The 20,985-nt window shown below is 40.6% G+C and overlaps 1 protein-coding gene across 6 annotated transcripts in view; it reads left to right on the top strand.

The window, feature by feature from the left end:
* The window catches only part of gcgrb (glucagon receptor b), a 41,085-nt gene extending 20,487 nt beyond the window's left edge, over nt 1-20,598 (top strand). Inside the window, exons 2-14 of one of the 6 annotated variants that reach the window (XM_058641659.1) lie at nt 10,409-10,511; nt 11,696-11,792; nt 11,903-12,010; nt 12,893-12,981; nt 13,448-13,554; nt 13,757-13,913; nt 15,591-15,750; nt 15,911-15,971; nt 16,152-16,221; nt 17,097-17,185; nt 17,419-17,563; nt 18,454-18,495; nt 18,804-20,598. In XM_058641659.1, coding sequence (XP_058497642.1) covers nt 10,503-10,511; nt 11,696-11,792; nt 11,903-12,010; nt 12,893-12,981; nt 13,448-13,554; nt 13,757-13,913; nt 15,591-15,750; nt 15,911-15,971; nt 16,152-16,221; nt 17,097-17,185; nt 17,419-17,563; nt 18,454-18,495; nt 18,804-19,211 — 1,542 coding nt within the window. In that variant the 5' untranslated portion in view covers nt 10,409-10,502 and the 3' untranslated portion in view covers nt 19,212-20,598. Of the gene's footprint in view, nt 1-10,408; nt 10,557-11,695; nt 11,793-11,902; nt 12,011-12,892; nt 12,982-13,447; nt 13,555-13,756; nt 13,914-15,590; nt 15,751-15,910; nt 15,972-16,151; nt 16,222-17,096; nt 17,186-17,418; nt 17,564-18,453; nt 18,496-18,803 lie in introns of those variants that run through there. The other 5 variants (XM_058641657.1, XM_058641658.1, XM_058641656.1 and 2 more) reach the window with 5 other exon arrangements.
* The last annotated feature ends 387 nt before the right edge of the window (nt 20,599-20,985 follow it).

The following is a 20,985-nucleotide window of genomic DNA, read 5'->3' as shown; positions in this document are numbered from 1 at the left end:
TTATGACCGTTTTCTGTGTACACCTGCATAATGAGCTGCTTTACAGTAATATGTGAATTGCTATTGTCTGCTATATCTCACCCAGCTGCCAGACTAATGTTAACAACAATAATAATATTAATAGGTAAGGCATGTCTCAATTGCTGCAATATTAAATAAAATGAAGACATAACTTATTATTCAAATGAAATAAAATAAATGAAATTACATTTTAAAGGGTTACTATTGTGGGATATTCATGTGTCCCACAATAATAACTTATTAACCACAAGCAGTCCAAATGTTTACCTTTGTTTTACATTAAATGCATTATCTTTTTGCAAAACAACCTGAAAAAGTGCAATTTCAACAATATTATTATATTGTTGAAATTGAAATTATATTAACCCTAACCCTAACCCTAAGTTAGCCATTTACAAAGCATTTAGCCGCAGGTACCTGGAAGACAAAAATATAATATTTCACATTATGATTAGATTACATTTTCACAGATTAATTCTGGGGCCAGATCGGCCCCTCTGGTGGTCCATCTCTTCTTGGTTACCAGACCCGTGTCACTAATAAACATGTGCCTCAGGTTATGGACTGATGTTTCATTCCTCAATTTAACATTAAATCAGTGGATTAAATTTAACAGGACATGTAATCATGATTGTGACATTGTTTTATGCTGTTCGAGTCTCTGAAGACAACAAATCTGATTGTACTTAATATAATTATATGAGTTATATGAACCAGGCCATTCAGGATGCAGGCACTCTCACTTTGTGTCCCACTCTCTCTGACACACACACACAGAAATATGGAGCTTTGTGTTTCTAGATGCCTCTGGCACATTTTGGCGTATTTTGCTTTAATGATAATCTAATTCTATGACCACAGTAATGTTCTTAGAAAAAGTTGACTCAAATTCTCTGTTTACTTGGCCCAAATCTCACAGTTACAAATGGATCCCATTTTTTTAGAACTTAATATTTACAGTGACACCCTCAACATGTTTTGTTGGGCTATATTATTATGAAAGGAAAATGAGATCTAATATAAATGGTAGTAAATCAAAAACCAACGCTGAATGAATACTGTCAGAGGACAGAGGAGGCACATTTGTCAACAGCAAGTGCAAATGAAAGCAATGTGTGCTAAACACTCCTCTTATTTATGGTGCACAAGCTGCTGATGTAGCTATGCATTACCATATGTGGATGTCCATCACAGATCAGACTGTTCTAACTCTTTATCACACTCATACGTTCTGATTTACATTATTATTATTTTTACTTTTACTGTGCCCTAAAAAAATAATAATATGTGAAATATTTAATCTAGGGCTGTCAATAGATTTTTTTTAAAAACAACTATTGTTTTTTTTGACAGTCAAGGTCAAGGATGGCAACTTCTAGTCATTGTCAACAAACTGTGCCGTGGCACCCGGGTAACTTTCGTTTTATCGATGGCTCCGTCTTAAAATGGAACCTTCCGCCCAACAATCCCTCACCTCTCTCCATCTTTAGCTACTATCTCTCAGTCTCTCCTACAGCATCTGACTGACTGCAGGCAAGTGATAATTCCCGGCTTTCATGTCGGAGGTCAGCGCACACCAGAAGTACAACAAAGTGTGTTAACGTTATCGAAAATAATCCTACTTCTCACTTGATTTATAAAGTCAGTAAACATTTTCCTGAGGAGTTCATGGTCTCAATCATTATTATCAGGTGTCAAAGAGCAAATGCTGCAAAATTTGAAAATTATTTTTCCATTTTAAAGACAGATTTTCTTGCAACCTGAACACCATTTTTATGCGGTCCATGAAAAGAAGATGTGTCGCTCAGCCCACATAAATCCAATATACAGTATAAACCAACAAAGATGGAGGGAAAAAGTGGTGGTTTAAAAGAACGCATTTGATACCGTAGACCATCACACACTAACCAATGAATTTAACCTCTTCAGCCTCAACCTTTTTTTTTTTTCACTTGCTGTGAGGAAATTGGACTTGGACTGAAGGATTCGGGTTTGAAAAATGAATGTAAATAAGAGGGGCCAGATGGGCATGTTGTCTCTCCCTGCTCGTTTTTAACCATCACATATCCTCATATCATGGGGATTCATACATTTGTAGTTTCTATCAAATACAAAACCAAAAAAAATCACTCACAAAGTCATCATTCAAGGTTTTCAATCAAAGAGTTTGTGAGGGGTTCTGATTCTCTGCTGTCATGGCAACTATAGTAAAGGTTCTCATGCTAATTCAAGGTTAAGTTTGTCTTAAGAACGTCGTTTCCCAGTAAACATGCTGCTTTCGAATTGATGTCACAATTCCTGTAGTTTAAAAGCAGTTGGCCATGATTCTGCCCAGTGACAACAGCCATGGTTACAATGAGGAGAAGAGATAAAGATAGTCAGACTTGAGGAGGGTACATTTGACTTTGTTCAACCTTGAAGCCACAGGTAATATGATACTAGTTCTGTTTATTTTTCCAACCTCTGGGCTTTTTAAAAAGCAATTGATGTTCAGCCAGTGTAGATAATAACCAATATTTCAGCAGCAGCTATTTCAGGCTACCCACTGTGATTTGTGGCCTGTGCCTGGGAGATGTAGTTTGCATTTCAACTTGTTAGTGTTCAAAATCCCATCTTTCCTTTGCACAGAATTCAGATCATAACATCAGTCATGTTAACGTTCACAGATTTCCTCCACTCTTTGTCTGGTTGATGATTCAGAGGAAAAACTAACTTTTAGGCATTCCCCTTTTCTGTCTGCCTGCCAAGAGGAAAATCTTTATCCATCTTTTCATATGAAAGTGCTGATGAGACTGAGAACCTCTACAGTATGAGGTATATTTGAAGGTACATGATTAAGACACACATTTGAAATGTTTATTACAACAAATCCTAATTTGGGTTTGGTGTCTATAGGCTTCAACCTCACCATTCCCTCATATACAGTTTGATGGTTTAATGGAGAGAGATGTAAAAATGACAGCATTTTAACCTGCAGCAGTGTACGTTGGCGCCCGTCCGCACGCCGGCTGCGTTATTCGCCGAAGATTCACGAGTGAGTCACAGAACGTGGCAGTTCCACTCCCGGCCGGCACACTCGCTGCTGGGCTCGACTGAACTGAGAAAAGAACGATTCAGTTCATTCACTCAAAAGATCAGTTCGTGAACGACACGACACTAATGTTTACACGCAGCATCAAAAAAACATTTGAAAAAAGAGTGAAAAAGACGACATTTTTTATCAATGTGTTTGTGAGGTGCTTCAGATGCATCCGTCGTTAACGCAACCAAAACCTGAGAGCTGCTAATATCACAGTGATGTTGCTGAAATAATTATTAAATAAGATTGTCATCACCCCAGATTTGCTGCTCAATATGTGTGTGGAGAAAAAACACGAGCAAAACAATGTTTCCCTTTACTGTGAGCATCCTCTGATCAGGAGCTTCATCTGGATGATTAAGGTTCAAAGTGTTCCCTGCTTTCCCAAAACTTTTTTGTAATCTCAGTGTGACACACAATGATTGTGCATAGCAACCGCGTAGCTCTCATTCTGTGACGCTGCATGTGAACGGCCCCTGAAAAGACACGACTGTTTAATGTTTTTAATGTTTGTGTGCAGCTGTGTGTGTTGACAGTGGAGTGTGCTTTGTGTGAGCAACACAATATACAGTGAGCATTTGATGAGGAGTCCGGGGAGCACATGGCTAAGGATTTAATGGCCTGGCTCTTGGCATTTTCCATGGGACACTGATAATTTGACGTGCAGTCATACTGTTTCTCTCTCTCTCACTTCTGCGCTCACATGCAGACTAATACCTTCGTGCACACCGAACTCTACTTTGCACACTTCGCCGACACATGCAGTGGTGCCATGGTTTTCTTAGACTAACGAACTCTGAACGTACAGTAGTCATCAACTGAGAGCCTCGAGGACCATCTGCCAGTGGCTCAAACGTCTTTCCAAACCAGATGTCATCAAACAGAAAGTAATGATGATTTCAGCATATTTTCATCAGCACCGGAGGCCAAACTCTCCACAGTCGAAAGCCAAGCCAATGAAGAGTGAAAAGACTTTGTCTTCCTCAGGGAAAGATGCTATGGCACGTTAACACGCAAAGTAGTGCAGGTCCCAGAGCCCTTTAGCGTGGCGCTAAACTACTGTAAAGTAACACCCTCTATTATGTTTTTGCAAAATAACAATAATAATAATAATAATAATAATTTTGCGTACGTTTTGGTAATTTGGTGCTGTGCCAATCTCAGCTGACATGGGGCGATGCATTGCACAATAGATGCAAGTCGGAGGCCCTGAAACCTTGAAGCCCTGGCTGAAGTCATGTGTCCCTCCTCACATCTGACAAACCAGTTTGCTTCCAAGTGCTTGGAGAGGTATAAGGGTTGGTGAAGCACATGGAAAAACTCTGATGAGAAGAAGAAAAACACAGAGATGAAGAAAAAGGCTGTCGCTCTGTTGTGAAGCATAACATCTGCTGAAGGAAAATATTCTGGGTCACTTCCATCACCCACCTCATATAATCAAAACACACACAGTTACACACCCTTACGGCTGTCACCTCCTGATTTGCACAGACTGCTGTCATTGAAAAGGAAAATACACTTTACTTCCACTTCCAATTTCCTCAGGGTCAAAATTGTCTCTGTTAGGTAGGTAAGTAAATGTGCCCAAGGAGCAATATGGGTTTAAAAACAAAATACAACAAAATACACTAAACAAAACAATACGACACACACTGAGATGAGCCCCTCTACGTGCAATTGCTTAAGATTAACAACTAACATCTATAACATTACAGCACAGCCTATAAATATTCCAAATAAAGAAGTAAAAGTAAGTAGTGATAATGTAAACATAGAAAGAGTAAACCTTGGTGTGATCTTAGACCACAACATCATTAAATATGTGAGAGATATGTGTGACTTTACCATATTTGCGTTACTGTGAGGTGTGCGGAAACACGCACAAATAACGCAGGATATAGAGGCCACACCAATGGACGCGTCTTAAAAATACAAGCTCTGAAGTTTCCCGGATTTTGATTCAGTTTAAAACAGCACAAATAATATTCATTAATATAAAGTAAAAACATAAATCAGTTTAAAAAAGAATATACAAAATACAGATTTTAAATAAAAATAAGGGAAAAGAACAGCAGTTTAACCCAGGAAGGGGACGACAGTGTATATTGTTGTGTTGGATTGAGAACATTAAGAACTTTATATAAACTGAATATTGTGTAACTAGTTAAAGAAAAGGTGAAGTAGTGGTAGAGTGGTGTGTGAGAGGAATGTGGTGGGAACATAATACGTTTACACTTCTGCCTACTCCTTTTCATACATGTGACGAGACGTAAATGTCAGTGTGTTGTGTAAAAAAATTGTGAATGTCGAACCTGTTTGAAATAAACAAATCCATCTTGACAGCACTTTTCTTATTTTGTTTTCAACACGGAGATTCACTGAAACAAACAGATTCAATTGAAGCAGAATAGAACTTTTTTTTTATCAGTCCTGCCTCCACTCTTAAAACAAACTGATGTTGATTTACCTTTTTTGTTTGTTTGTTTTAATCTATGCTATGTGTCTTCAGAAAAGAACTTGGAACTCTGTCCGTCTCTTCAGACGTGAATGCATGCATGCAAATGAGTTATTGAGATTGAGCAGAGATTGAATGAATTTTTTTAAAGGTACATGATTATTTCATAACTTCCTCCTACTGCTGGCCCTTTTTTCATTTAGAAGCAGGAGCCGCTGAATGTGTGGGGTTCACAAATCTTTAATGAAGAGTGCAAAGCGCCATGAATCCATTATGAGACCTACAGAAAAAAAAATCAGATACCAGTTTATTTCTTTAAAAAAAACAAAAAAACTCAAATTACAATGTGATGACCATCATAATATTTGCATATTTTAAGTTAATGTGAACAAACTCTGCCTGCTGTATATGCGTTATGTTGTATGCGTATCAGTATAATCTCAACGAGGCTGTGAAATGAAAGTTAGTTTGTTTTTCTTTTTGTCTGAATTCTTTCATTCGCTGCACTACCAGCATTTCACCTTTAAATGAAATCTTCCAACCTTCCAACCAAACTTAAGGCCGTGTGCACTGATCACAAGATGTAAGTGTGGGGGGGCAGGGGGGAATTGTTGTTGAATCATTGGGATGAACTGACCTTTTAAAAGTTCACTTGGAGTTTTATCGACGCCGAGAAAAAGTCACGTGGAGATTAATGATGGAGCATTCTACTGTCAGGCAGAAACAACACAAATACAGCTCTGTTACGCTCACATTCAGTCAATGCACCTTTCCCTCGGCTACCACCTACATAATCTCCACACTCTGACTAATTGCCTGCTCCTCATCACACAGGGAAGCCTTATTGAGTTAAGCTATAGACTTGGGAGGTGCTTGCAGCAGGTAACGCAATCACACAGGACACAAGCGCACACCTTAATGACGACGTTGGAGCAGGTTGTCTTACTGAGAGACTTCATGATTAGTCATTTGATGTTCCCAGATCAATATGGTTGACGTGTGAAAGTAGTTTTTCATCAGGATGTGCTGTCACATGGCATATCCGCTCCCTTCTCCTGTCTCCCTGCAGAGAATATGTATGGGTATGGTGCACTTAGATGGAAATGTGTGGGCAGAAGAGGACAGAGGCACGTGCCTACCTCTGAGAGAGAAATGTGAAAGCAACATGCTACGCTGAAAAATAAGAATGAAAACAAAACACGGGCTGACATTTCCCATGCTTGCTATAGTTGATGTCTCAAACAAAAGCAACAGGGTATATTTTTGTTATTAGAAATGAAATTGCTCATGTCATTAGCTTCACTGTCTTTCTATGGTCCATATTTTTAAAGTTTTTTTTTCCCCTGAGAAATAAGGTGGGGGGGGGGCGGGGGGGGTGGGGTTGCTCACGTGTTCCGCTTTACATGCTTCATTTGAGGAGCAAACTATGAAGTCATATTCCACTAAATACATAAATAAATTAATAAATTGTGACTCACACAGATTGTGCTGATACACATCAGTTTCTCACTTTTCACTGTGTTAACGCAACACACACACGGACGCACACACACACACACACACACACACACACACATCTCTATTCATCTTGAAGAGACGCTGAGCTTTTTGCATTGAAATGGGTCCACAAAGATAACGTCCTCTCTTTGCAGACAGAATCCATCCAGGTCTGGGAGTTGTGCAAAAATGGTGTAACACACAAACAAACCCATTTAAATAAAAAAAAATTATAGACCTAAGTAATATTATCCCTTAAGCCTATGAAAAAGAGAGACAAGACCCTCAAAAATCCCCCTCCATTATCCTCATTATCCTGGTGTGTCATCTCTCTACCTTTTCTGTTCCACATACATAGCATAATAATTTGAATACTAATTACCTTAAGAGGCAGGCACTCACTATATTCATTAGTATACTATATGTGCACACACATTGGTACATGCATTATAATATATTATATCCTCATATTGAATATTTATATAGTACAATCCACTACATTATTTGCTAACTCTTCTTACAACAACTACATCCTAATATGTACATATATATATACATATGTATATATATATATATATATATATTTGGTCACAACATTATCTTTTTTTTCATGTGATCATCCTGTGTGTATCTAACTATCTCACTAATAACCTGTAGGACAGATACATAGAGTTACATTGGCCCGGCACAGCACGGCACAGTTTACGTTTTCTACTCCAAAAATAGTACCTACTCAACGTGGGCGGAGTCATCACTGCACGGCTACATGTGACACTGCTGTGACACCCACTCTTGTGACTTGTAAAGCAGTTGTTTTCAGTGTAATAGAATCATTAGAATCAGTTAATTCAAAATATTTGTTCAGTACTTCCTCCATTTGTCAGTGATGCTGGTCGCGATCAGTACTGCTGTCGCTAAATACACCAGACTCTTCTGTTAAATATTGAGGTTTTAGACATTTGCCTGGTAATTGTTGGAGATTAAGTACCACGTGATAAAATATTGAGCTCTCAAAGTAACACCATTATCGCCAACGTTAAAATACAGTGGTGTAAATAGTCCGAGCAAAGTCAGCTAAAGACTTTTCACAGGAGGCAGATTTATTCCCAATAAGATAATTTGCTCTCTCATCGTCCTCCTCTTCCTCACATATACGTCACACACTGGCATAGTGGGATTAGATTAAGATGGAGTGAGAGATGAGGTTGAAAATTCGGTCAAAATCCCTCAGCTCCACTCTGATCACATACATACTGGTATAAACAGTAGAACAGTATTTCTGATTTAACCACCAGAGGAAGCTCGGGCACCACAGTTTTAAAACCATGGCCTTATACCTAAAGATTTTCTGTGCTCCAATAAATGTTGTATTGCACTGAAAAAAAAAGTTGCAAATGATAAACACTGCACATGCTCAAAGAGAGGAAGGTTATTATAATGACACCACGAGAGAAAAGCTCTGCTGCAGGGAGAAAAGAAACCGCCGCAGCTTGTTGTGGTATTGGTTGTTTTTGTTTTGTCCTGGATGATCGTGTGTCACTGTATCAATGTTCATCGTAGATTGAAAACAGCGACAGCAATTTACTGCAATGGACTCAATGGAATTTGAAACGTTTTAGCCAAAAATGTTTCCACGGTCAAGGTGTTTTTTGCAGAAACGTTTCAGATTTCGTTTTGTTCTCCTACTGCGTGTGTGAAGACGAAGACACAAGTAAAGCCCCTCCAACAAAGATCACGCGCCCGATTGGACGATCGCCTGTTCAGCTCTGATGGCCGATGCTTTTGCATGCTGATCATGTACTCGATGCAAAGGGAAAAGAAAAATACACTATTGCAGACATCCACGTTTTGTCAGTGTTGTGTGTAACTGTGACAGACAGATGTCTCAATCCCATGGCCCGGGAGCCGAATGTGGTGGTGTGCTACATGAAATAAATGCCCCTCAGAAATAAAGATGAACAAAAGTTGGCCAAATTATTATATATTTTTTTTAAACTGACTGTGCTCAAATGCAATCCAGTTCTCAATATTCTGGGAAATATGATCATGGTATCATCGTTTTTGTAATATCATGATGGAACATTGGAATATAATTTGAAGCCCACCTTGACTGACAAGTTGGAGCAGTCATTTTTCACATGACCGGCCTCTTCCTGACCAAACAAGATGCCCAGTGGCCCCCAGGTCATTTGAGTATGAGACCCCTGGTGTAAACGCTGCTGATTTGCATGTTTCAGGTTCTATGACACTAATTACATCAACTAACAATTGAACAGTGGTCAAGGTTTAAAACGAGGGTGTCAGTCCCTGTTTGAATGGGCTCCCGTGTAGCTGGCAGCGTGAAGGTACATTGTTTTTTCATCTGACAGCAGTAATATGTGTGAAGAAGAGAAACACATAGTAATGCACTGAGTGCTTCTGCTATTTCCTTTTCATCTGTTCTGGATGTCACACCGTCATTTCACACCCATCTCACCCAACACACATGCAGCACATGCGGCCTTCCAATAACAAGCTTCTCTGTTTTGTGTGTGTGTGTGTGTGTGTGTATGTGCGGTTGTTCTCATGAGCTCCAAAGTCTGGTCCTAATGAGGCAGAACCTCATTTCTGACGCATTAGAGGAAGTTAAGATTAAAGCAGCAGTGTGTAACTTTAGGTCATTTTGGTTATTACTGTTATTATCCTGCCTTTGTTTTGGCTTTGTGAACAATGTGCGACATTGTTTGTATGCTGTGTCCTTCATCTGAAAACAGGCTCAGGTATACTGAGTGGGCAGTTGTGTGTGTACACCGGCAGTGCAAGAAGCATTCACCACATCAAACTACCGAGCACCCAGGTTTTTTTTTTGAGCAGCAGAATTCACTTTCACTGCCCGTTTGCAGCCATCTTGCTTTCTATTACAAGTGACAATGGGTTGGATCTAACAGCCTTTTGTTGATATTCACAATTTCTGCACTACAGTTTTAAGATGTGAATGTGGTCAGGTTGCAGTCAGGGTTAGACATTGACTGATTTGACTAAGGTTAGGGATACAAGCCCTGGTAGACCCAACGCACATCGTGCACATTACGCGATGGACAACGCAATGCCAAACAGAATCTCCACCCCACTGGCAGGTGGAGTATTAAGCCCTGCTCACATTTCGACAACAGAAGAAGTAGTCGCCAAGGATAGTCATCCGACCCTCGAACTGACTGAAACCCAGACTCCCCTGCGACATGCACTTCGGCACAGAAGTCTACCAGGGCCTTAAGGCTTTGGTCTCGCTATCCAATGAATGGAAATCAATGGAGAATCCGAACAGGAATAGCAGTCCAAACCTGTTTGTGTGTGTGTGTGTGTGTGTGTGTGTGTAGGTCACATGGTGAGAAAAGGCTGAGACTGCCTCATGTGTTGGGCCTCCTCTGAACTCTGGTCCCCACTGACCACCCTCCTCCCAGCATCAGTGGGATGTCCCAGGTGTGTCTCCCCTTGGCCTTGCTCGTGCTCTGCAGCTGTGCAAAGGTATGACTACCAGCTTGTCTCTGTCACACAGCCACACGAGCTGTGTTTCCACCAGGTGCTACAGTGTGATTCAGCTCCTCACAGGAGCCGATTGTAATAGTAAATCCTGATCTGGGTTGTGTTTGCACTGTCGGGTGTGTAGGAATGACAGCGATAGCTGCATCAGCTAGTAAATAGCATGATATCATAGTTTTTCCCACCAATAAATGAACTGAAGGAGGATGCAACACTATTCATGGACGTTATTCACAAAATCTTCCCTCTTTAAATGTCTTTCACATTGTTGCCTGAAAGTGACGTTTATCTTTGATCAATTAACAGATGCTGTGCTTCTAGCTGCATCCTTCAAGTGCCAGAACTACTGTACCCCAACATAAGAGTGCTAAAAAGAAGGACAGTACTAATTCAGTTTGATAATGGAAACCAAATTGTACTGCTTGGTGGAAACTGGGCAAAGGCTGGGTTCATACTGGATGCGTTTGCAGTGTGTCTGTGTCACAAGATACCTTGCTTTTCTTTTAGGGACACGTTAACGGACAAGAATTGCCCCAGAGATGCATGAGATGGCAGGGTGGATGCTCTCATCAGTTAACATGTGTGCCTCAATGAAAAGCACCATGTTCTGTGATGCACACACACCACACACATAAGCTGTGTGCTTCACAACCAAATACACATAAATTGATCGTTCACCACTTGCAACATAGGTCCCACACATTGTGTAACTGCTTCAAAATAAAAGCACTTACTCAATTATTTTCAACCACATTTTATTATTGAAATATTTGCAGGGCCGATGGATGTGCAGCTTCGAATTCAAGAGTCCCGTCTTTAGTTGAATAAAGATTTTGAAGTATATTCAAGTAAAACGTAGCAGAAGCCCCACAACAGCTCTGCAGCAGACTCATACCCTGTGTGAGCAACACACAGCAGGGCAGCGTATGTCATGCACTGCCCACGCATCATGTGAACCCGGCGCAACAGCCTGCAGCGAATTCTTGATACACCACTTACACTATCTCTATTTCGATTGCCCCTGGCTGCTACTGACGGTCTGCAACTCCAAAAGATTCAAACAGAGAGGGACAACTGCAGTCAAACTTGACATGATGCTTCAGGCGGTTCTGTTTTTTCTCAAGGTTTTCTCTACTAACTCCCTTGAGCTTGTGAAGGAGAAGTGGAGCAGCTACAAAAACCAGTGCCTGGACTACTTCAACACCACGCCCTCGTCTACAGGTACAAGGCCCTGCTGGTGACCCAGCAACAGCTCATCTCTGCAAGATATCTGCCCGTGGATCAATGAACTAAGCCCGAGCTAAACTTCACACATCTGTTCTTCACTCCAGGGCTGGTGTGTAATAGGACCTTTGACCTTTACGCCTGCTGGCCCGATGGACTCCCAGGAACCACTGTCAATGTCTCTTGCCCATGGTTTCTGCCATGGTACCGTAAAGGTCTGTATGCCCAGGAGTGTGTGCCCAAAGCTGTGACAGGCAAATTGTGTAACCATGCAACAAATACACATCATCTGATGCTACATACATTTATATTTAACATTAGCATTAGTTAAAGTGCAATATGCAAGCTTCCGTTGACAAATCCACAAAGGGAATAGCACTGCTGCCATACCATTCAATATTCAATTCAATGTGGAATCTTGTGGCAAAGTGGAAGGGAAATGGACTTCAGGTCTAGGGCAAAGGAGCCTTTGAGCAAGGCACCCAACTGCCATTGCTCCATAGTTACAGATGAAAATGATAAAAATGAAATACAAAAGATGTGCATGAAAAATATGTCCCTTTTAATGCTCTTTTACATTGAATTATGTTTTTAATTTGGTCTGCCTTGTCCTACATGTTAAATTAAAATACTGATGTAAGTTTGCCTTGAAACTGCAAGGTTAAATCCTCTATTGAGTCATGAAATGTGCTTCAAATTGTCTGATTAAAAGTCATCCCACAGAGTGAATAGAAAATGGCAAAATTGCTCATCACTTGACCTTGTTCGTCACCAAAATAAACAAAGCTAGCCCTCAAGTCATTTTTGTACCCCGTGAGAAAGTCATAAATTGCTCAGCTATCGCTTCCATCAACCGTCAACAGGAAATGGTCCAGATCTGAAGCTCGTAGAACATTTTTATTTTGTTGTTTACTCTTGTGAACTGTGGATCCTTTAATATTTCGCACTGTAACAGTTTAGCCTAGGGAGCTCTTTTGTGAAAATCCCTTTCATAGGCATGTCAGGTGTCCTTCACATACCAGAAAGAAATGGTGTCATTCGTCTTTGGTTGCATTGTAAGCACTGAACTCCACATGTATCTCTACCTGTGTGAACAGTCCAACAGGGTATGGTCTACAGACTCTGCAAAGAAGATGGCCAGTGGGCCAAGAAGAATACCAGTGAATGTGAGGATGACCCCGGTGAGGTGTGTGTGAACACAGAGCAGCAAGTTTATGTGATCGTGCCTGTGCATGAAGCTATAAGGAACTGTCGCAACGTCGGAAGCTGCTTCTAGTGGCAGCTGGCGCAACAATATTGAGACCACGACTGAGTTCATAGTATAACACAATCTGAAATGACTCAGTTTCTAAAAGCTGCAGTTTGTGTGTGTGTGTGTGTGTGTGTGTGTGAAATAGAGAGAGAAGTAGAAGTAACTTCAAGAGCTTCATGATATGGTCCAGAAATCATGCTGCCATTATTATGTAAAAAGCAAAATAAGTCATGATTCTGGAAGAGCTACTGAATTTGAACACAGCAGAATGTCGTCTCATTGTTATTATGTCACACATTTTATCTTTAACAACTTGTTGTAGTGTCTTTTAATTTGGCTGTTGCACCTGGTCATATTATTGTGCAGCCTTAGAAGTAACTCTGCCTCTCTGCTTATGCAGCAACAGTACGGACGGCTCCTCAGTCAGTTACGGATCATGTACACAGTCGGCTACTCTCTGTCCCTGGGAGCTCTGCTACTGGCACTGGGAATCCTCATCACCTTCAGGTAAAACATTTTTACAGCGTGAAGACGGGAAGAAAAGGGGAGCAGACAGGACAAGAGAGGGATGGACGGGGGGATAGGAAAGCAACAGTGTAGAATAGTGCAGAGAGACAATTATTACAGCCATGTTGTTGCATACAAACTGTCATAAATACAACGTAAAGAAAGTGTACCACCATCACACACTGTGACACCTTTGCACCAGGAAGCTCCACTGTATGAGGAACAACATCCACATGAACCTGTTTGCCTCCTTCATCCTGAGAGCCGTGTCCATCCTGGTCAAAGACGCCCTGCTCACCCTCACCCTGGACCCCAGGAGCAACAGTGACACGCGGACACAAGCCTGGGTTAGCATACCGGTCAGAGCAAATGCTGCACACAAAACCCTCATCTGCTCTAAGTTATGATCAAGTGTTCATCCTTCTTTTGGATGGCAGTAATATTTTCTTGGGAATTATGTCAAACCAAACTGCACATCCAACACCCTTGAATTTGACACCCTTGATTCAGAAAACACAAAGTGTTTCTATCGAGGGTGAACTGCAAATGCAGAGTAGTGAATATAAAAGACAGATGGTCGCACCTCATATGCATGCAGTAAACTATTCACGTATAAATCCAGGGTTTAACACATGACCTCCTTGGTGCATGTGGCAATTTACTATAGACACATGACTGTTATGCCAAATACAAAATGTCGTTTTCATTCTTGGCATACTGCAAAGTGCAATCTTTTTAATAATGTGAAATGACAGTCAACTGCTGTTTCCGTCAACATTTAAGATAAAGTTACTGAAAACATGTGCAAGTGAAAACCTCTCAAGCTGCACGTTACAGTAATTCATGCAGGACACAGTAGTTATACGCCCAAGCTGCAACACAATCTACACCAATGCTGACTCACTCTGCTGGCAAAGTTTGTCACCACCCGAGCCTCCACCTCTCTCGATCATAGTCGAAAAAAACCGCATCACATACGACGCGTTTGCACAAGCACACTTTGTATTGCTGTAGTTACAAGTCAAAGCCGACGTGTGGTTATAGCTGTAATTTCTCACGCTGTTGCAGGAAGCCGGCGAATCAGAGAGGAAAGAGTTAGAAAAACGCCTGTACATAAGTTCCATTGAGACAAACACTTAAACAAATGTTGTTATTTTTTTTTTAAAATATTGTTCAAATTTCTAATTTAACACTCAAAATCTGGTGCAGCTACAGTGTTTTTTCTCCTCCTCAAACCTTTTTCTTTTTCTTCATTTTAAATTGTGAACAGTGAACACTGTTTTAACATGCAGTAAACCGAAATAACTGCCGGATGTTGAAAGTTATTCTGTAAAAACGGGCAAAAACACTGACTCACAGGACATTTTCTGGCCCTTTTATGGTTAAAATAAGCGAAAGAAATGTGGGGCTTAGGTGTTAAAGGGTTAAAATGTTATTCAGTGTCTTGCTTGGGCTCGCTCTTGTACAGTGGTTTCCTGCATTGCACTCCCTGTTTGGCTTTTCATGCTGCTTGGCCAAACCAGGGTGCGTTTATAAAGACCAGAGCCATCAGCTCCAAGTCTGACTGAAGTGATTTAATCATGAGGAGCGTGGTCCAGACTCAACTGATGCCAGCAATGAAATCTCAAACATTCAAATTTACTTTTGTTTCACTCACATCAAGCTGTTTGCATTTGCATTGAACATAAATTGTGCTTTCACTTCATATTATGTTTATGTAAAGTGGTATAAAGTCATATTACTACTACTTATATTATCTACTTTTGACAGTAGCTCAGTGGTAGAGCGAGTTGTCTTTCAACTTGAAGGTTGTGGGTTAGATTCCCAGCTCCGCTCGTCTACATGCCGATGTAAAACACTTAACCCCCACGTCCTGACGGTGTGTGAATGTGTGAAACTGTAGCGTTGAGCAGTCACCATTATACTGTTGCATTACATGTTTTTCTTCTGTTATTTATTTGTTATTATTAGTATTGTTCTTATTTTCTCTTTCTAATCTGAAAGTGTGTGTGTGTGTGTGTGTGTGTGTGTGTCAGGCTGTGATGTGGTGTCGTGGTGCCATGGTGATGATGCAGTACAGCGTGATGGCCAACAATTATTGGCTGCTGGTGGAAGGCATATACCTGCACAGCCTGCTTGTCATCACAGTGTTCAGCGAGAGGAGGTACTTCTTCATTTATCTGGCCATCGGCTGGGGTAAGAACAATCACATTTTTTGACACTGCGACTCACGTTCACATAATGTATGTTGTTTATGTTAGTATATCACACTAACTGCTGACTGCTCTATGATGCAACCCTACGCCAAAGTTTGACTTTGTGAACTCATCCAAAGCCTGTTTTGTGCTGTTGTCAGGTGCTCCGCTCATATTTGTGGTGCCCTGGATTACAGTGAAATATCTCTATGAGAATGAGGAGTAAGTTTAAATTGATTTTATTGATGTTAATGCTGTCACATCAAATAAAAAAAAAAACAATTTATGTGTGGTCTGAAAAATGTGTTTTTACAAGCCTTTCTTTAAATGCATTCATGCTCCAGTGCAAGAATATGTGATGACTCGTTAGACAATGTGCATTCCGTGTGTGTGTGTATGTAGGTGCTGGGAGAGGAATATTAACATGGGATATTGGTGGATCATCCGCTCCCCTATACTGTTTGCTTATCTGGTAAGATTTTTATTTTCTGGCATTTTAGGCAATGTGATGAAAGAAATCCAGAGATTCCTGATTGGGCTACACATGATCTCTCTCTCTCTCTCTCACACACACACACACACACACACACATTCACAGACTATGTTTTGGCAGACATCATGAATGGAGACACTTAGCAAATGCTTGAGTCCAAGAGTGTGTCGATCAGGCAGTCGTCATAACACGAGGGGGGAATCACAGAGAACAGAGATCATCTTTTGTTTTGAATAATGTGACAAAGCCCTGACATTTTTTCTTGTACAGCCGTGACATTCTGATCTCTTCTCATTACAACTGTCGGAGAAATGCTGACAGTTATTTGTGGAATATTTTGAATTTTGTAATGTTGTAAAAGAGGGTTTTTATCTCTGTGAATTTTAAATTAAATAAAGACTTAATTGAATTGAAAAAAATAAACACAGTGAGAGCAAGTGTGTGTGTGTGAGAGAGAAAGTTTTGGATTTCCTCTTGTGTATTTCCTGCCTCTTGTTCCCATAGAGGCAAAGAGCATAATGGATGGATTCACTTATCAGGACAAGTGTATTTTAACATCAACAGTTTCAACTTTTGTGACCTAATGCTAAAGTGTACGTGTGCACGAACACACACTCAAGAATAAGGTATATATGCAGTGATAGTGTGTACTCTGAGGAAAACAAATATTGTAATGTATGAAGTAGTTGCTGCATGCCGGTTGTGCCACAGATATTATGCCATTTGTTATCCTACAACAATCCTAAACACAGCGCACCACACCGCACGTACACACACACACACACACACACACACACACAGAACACGTTTTACATATTGATTGTGTACCCTTTTCTCCCCTTCTCTTATTTCAGATCAATTTCTTCATATTCATCCGAATAATAAAAATTCTGATGTCGAAACTCAGAGCTCATCAGATGAGATACACTGATTACAAGTTCAGGTGAGAGGAATGTTTTCTTGTAAAATCTTAAAACAATGAACTTTGAAGATCCTGATTTCCTGGTTTGTGTCTTTTTTACAGCATATTCTTTTGTTTTCATGAATTTTAATGACTGCAGGAAATTGATGAGGGTTGATACGATGAGGGTTGTGTGCGTATAAAGGGAGTAGAATGTGATTCTCATGTATCGTGTGACCTTTCCAACTATTCCCCTGTTTCTTTCTTTGGTATAGACTGGCAAAGTCCACTCTCACTCTAATCCCACTGCTGGGGATTCACGCCATCCTCTTCACCTTTGTCATTGACGAGTCAGTTCCCAAAGGCTCCATGCTGCGCCTCATTCGCCTCTTCTTTGACCTCCTGTTTAATTCCTTCCAGGTGAAGACACAAGACGGCACCTTGCACTGTCCCATTCACGCGTCTAACCTGACAGATTTAACACTAAAGCTCCAGTACGTAACTTCTGCCACCGCCCTGAGGAATTTTGATGAATTACCAAAACATCTCTGCATGATGCTCATTTGGCCCGGGTGACGTTACTGACAGGCATGCGTACTTCTCGCGACCCCCATGTGGAGGACAACACGGCAGAGCAAAGCAGATACACTTGACATTACGTTAACAACCGTGCAGTCACAGACAAAATTCACCAGCTTCTCAGTACCGCAATTGCGAAGCGGTTGAATAACTGCCAGATATTGAGAGTGAACGTTATCTTGGAAAAAGAAGCACTCACTCACTGAACACTTTGTGGCACTTCTACAGCCTGATTATCAGTCATAAGAGGGTAAAATAAAATAAAAAGCTTTAAGACCAGTTCTAAACCATTTGATTCTAAAAATGTATTTATACAGAACTTGCCATCATGATAAAAATCATTAATGCTGTTTGGCTCTTTTATGTTTTTTAATCAGCTCTTTAAATAACCTTTTCTAGTCTCTATAATTTAGGTTTCTCCCTAAAAGGAAATATCTTCTAATTAAGTGTAAATCTGTTTCTAATCATAATAATGCATGAACAATATTTGTATTCACACAGTTGCACATTCTTGAAAACTACAATTTACATGGAAGAGGCACTGCATATACAAGCATGAATCGGCGAAAACAGTTCTTGAGGTCTCAGTTCTGGTCTCGTTGACACATTGATTTTCCTTATGACAGCCTTGTGCTTTATACACTGACAAACAAACCAAAAAGGGGAATATTTGTTTAGTGGTATCTTACATTACTACAAGACTTCTATTAAAACTACACCTTTGATTGCAGGGTCTGCTCGTTGCCATCCTCTACTGCTTTGTCAACAAAGAGGTAAGTCAGATGTGGTTAATGTATACGTCAAGCACCACCATCGTTTCATCTCGACCGTAACTACACTTCCTTTCTTCTTTTTTTGTAGCAAAATAAGACATTTGTCATCCTCATTGTTCCTAATGCTTGCTATTTAGTTCTGTTTTGATGTCTCAAACAACAAGTGGGATGGACACCTTGTCATCCATCTACTAATCTCTACATTTTTAAATGTAGTCTTTGGCAGGACGTGTCCATCTAGTAAAGTGCTCAGTGTGCTTATTTAATCTTCGCGTGGCCACTCTCCGCTTGTTCGTATCATCCCTCAGGTACAGTCTGAGATGCTGAAAATGTGGAAGAGGTGGAAGCTGGGTAAGGACATTGACGAGGAGTACCGCCACACCCACAGCCAGACGCCGCACGTCAAGGGTGGCAGCATTGCTGCCGGCAATCTGATGACTGCCGACGACCCCAGCGGTGACTCACCTCGCCTCAGCAAAACTGACAGAGGCCCATCCTGCTCCGTCGCACCGGAGGAGAACCGCCGACTGGTTGTCGCCTACAGCAACGGCACTGGGAAGGGCCGCTTCACCAAGGGCAAACACTCCCTGCACTTCTCTTTCATGCCACACCGAGGCCCCACCAGCCATGCCAGCACCACCACAGAGCATGTGTGTCTGGAGGAGCGGGCCCAGAGTCACATAAACGCTCTGAAAGCAGAGGAGACGAATGTCTGAGGACAAAGCTGCTCTGAGCCCTCTTCACGTAGAACTCACCCTGATTATGCTTATCGTTGTTTGAGATCAGTGTTTATCATGCACCAAGAGGACATTTGAAACAAGTGTTTATAGGTTTTGGGACATGGAGCAAGAAAGCACTTAGTGACTTAAAAATATCAGGACTGACTGAGCTATGTATGATGTTTTCAAGTATTTTGAAATATTTTAAATATATTAAATAAGATATAGCTCATAAAACAGCTAAAAAGTAAAAAAAAAGAAAGAAAAAGAAATAGTCCTATAGTCCTTTTTCCATCAATGGCCAAGTTTTCTTTAATCAATCCTATGATAGATAGAGCTGAGTATGAAAGACAATTAGTCGAGTGTGTGTATCAGTATCATAATTATGTGCCGCTGTTGCCATTTTCTGCCATTGTGTTGCTTTTTTTGCGGTACTCTTTTATTTTGTTTTTATTGGTGCCGGTTTGAACTTGAATGTCTTGAAGGTCATGGACATCGCAACAAAGACAGGACTGAGCGAGTCATTGGAGGTCGCTGACTCCTCTGTGACCATCAGCTAGTGTTTGCCATGCTCAGTCAGACCCAAAGTGTTTTATCCTCACTGCTCAGCTATGAAATTTAAGTTATTCTGGTTTAAGCCAAAACTGAAAATGATAAATGTAGGCGTTACATCAGGTCCTCTTCTTTGAATGTATCTGAACAATGTAGAAATATGTAAAATTGAAACATGTAAATGTACATATGTAAGTAAAAACACAGCACCTGGAAATGTTTCTTTCAGCAATGAGATTTGATGAAAATCATCGCTGTCATGTTGTTGCTTCCATTGTTGCCCACCCGCTGCACATTTACCCAGTTACACAGTACTACTGATAAAGACAGAACACACAATGTACAGATAAGTGCTTTTATATGGCAGGAAGGTTCTTAAAGTAAGTGCGTTACAAGTCCTAACATAATGTACTACATTGTACAACACTACATTGCCAATTGCCTTTTTTTTTCTCCAGGCTTTGTGACACAAAATGTGCAGAACCACCGTCATTCCTTCGACTTCAGGAAATGAAAACGAGACATTTGCAACAAAGTTCTGCATCAAGGAGAAAAAAGGAGCGTTCCCATGTAAATAGTAATCTAAGTGAACATTATAAAGACAAAGTGAGGCGGTCGTTTCTCTGTGTATTTGCTTTTAGTCCAGGTGAGTCCAAAATGAAAATGAACAAGAGACAACCACAGTTTCTTTGCAGAACCTGATTGTGCCTGTTGCTTCATTTCAAATGTTGCAGCCGCAGGAGGAGCCCAGAGCAAACAAAGCAGACGCTTTTATATAAAAGTCAAATTGTTGTGCTTGATATGTCTCTGTGGATCCCATTAAAATGATATATGTCAGAAAAAGAGCTGACATGCATTTGTTCATTTGATATAAATGTTTTTTTTGTTTTATTTTTAATATTTAAATGTCTTCCACAGCACAAATGACAAATCCCTCTGCGCGCGCACACACACACACACACACACACACACACACACCACACTGAACAGCAACATTAAATTATTAAATTATTCGATAGACTCAAGAGAATGATCGTCTTATGTAAGGTAATCAGTCATCAGCACTTGAATTATTGATTTTTTTTGCGCACATATGTCCAATAATGTGTGTGTATGTGTGTTCTTATGTGTGATTAATGTGGAAACCACTGGGAGACTCAGCACCTCCTTCATGTTTGCATGACATGAACCACTGGAGCCATTTCTCTCTCTCTCTCTC

The sequence above is a fragment of the Solea solea genome, chromosome 10 (assembly GCF_958295425.1).
Source record: "Solea solea chromosome 10, fSolSol10.1, whole genome shotgun sequence".
Lineage (NCBI taxonomy): Eukaryota > Metazoa > Chordata > Actinopteri > Pleuronectiformes > Soleidae > Solea > Solea solea.
This window is presented reverse-complemented; position numbering and strand designations above follow the sequence as displayed.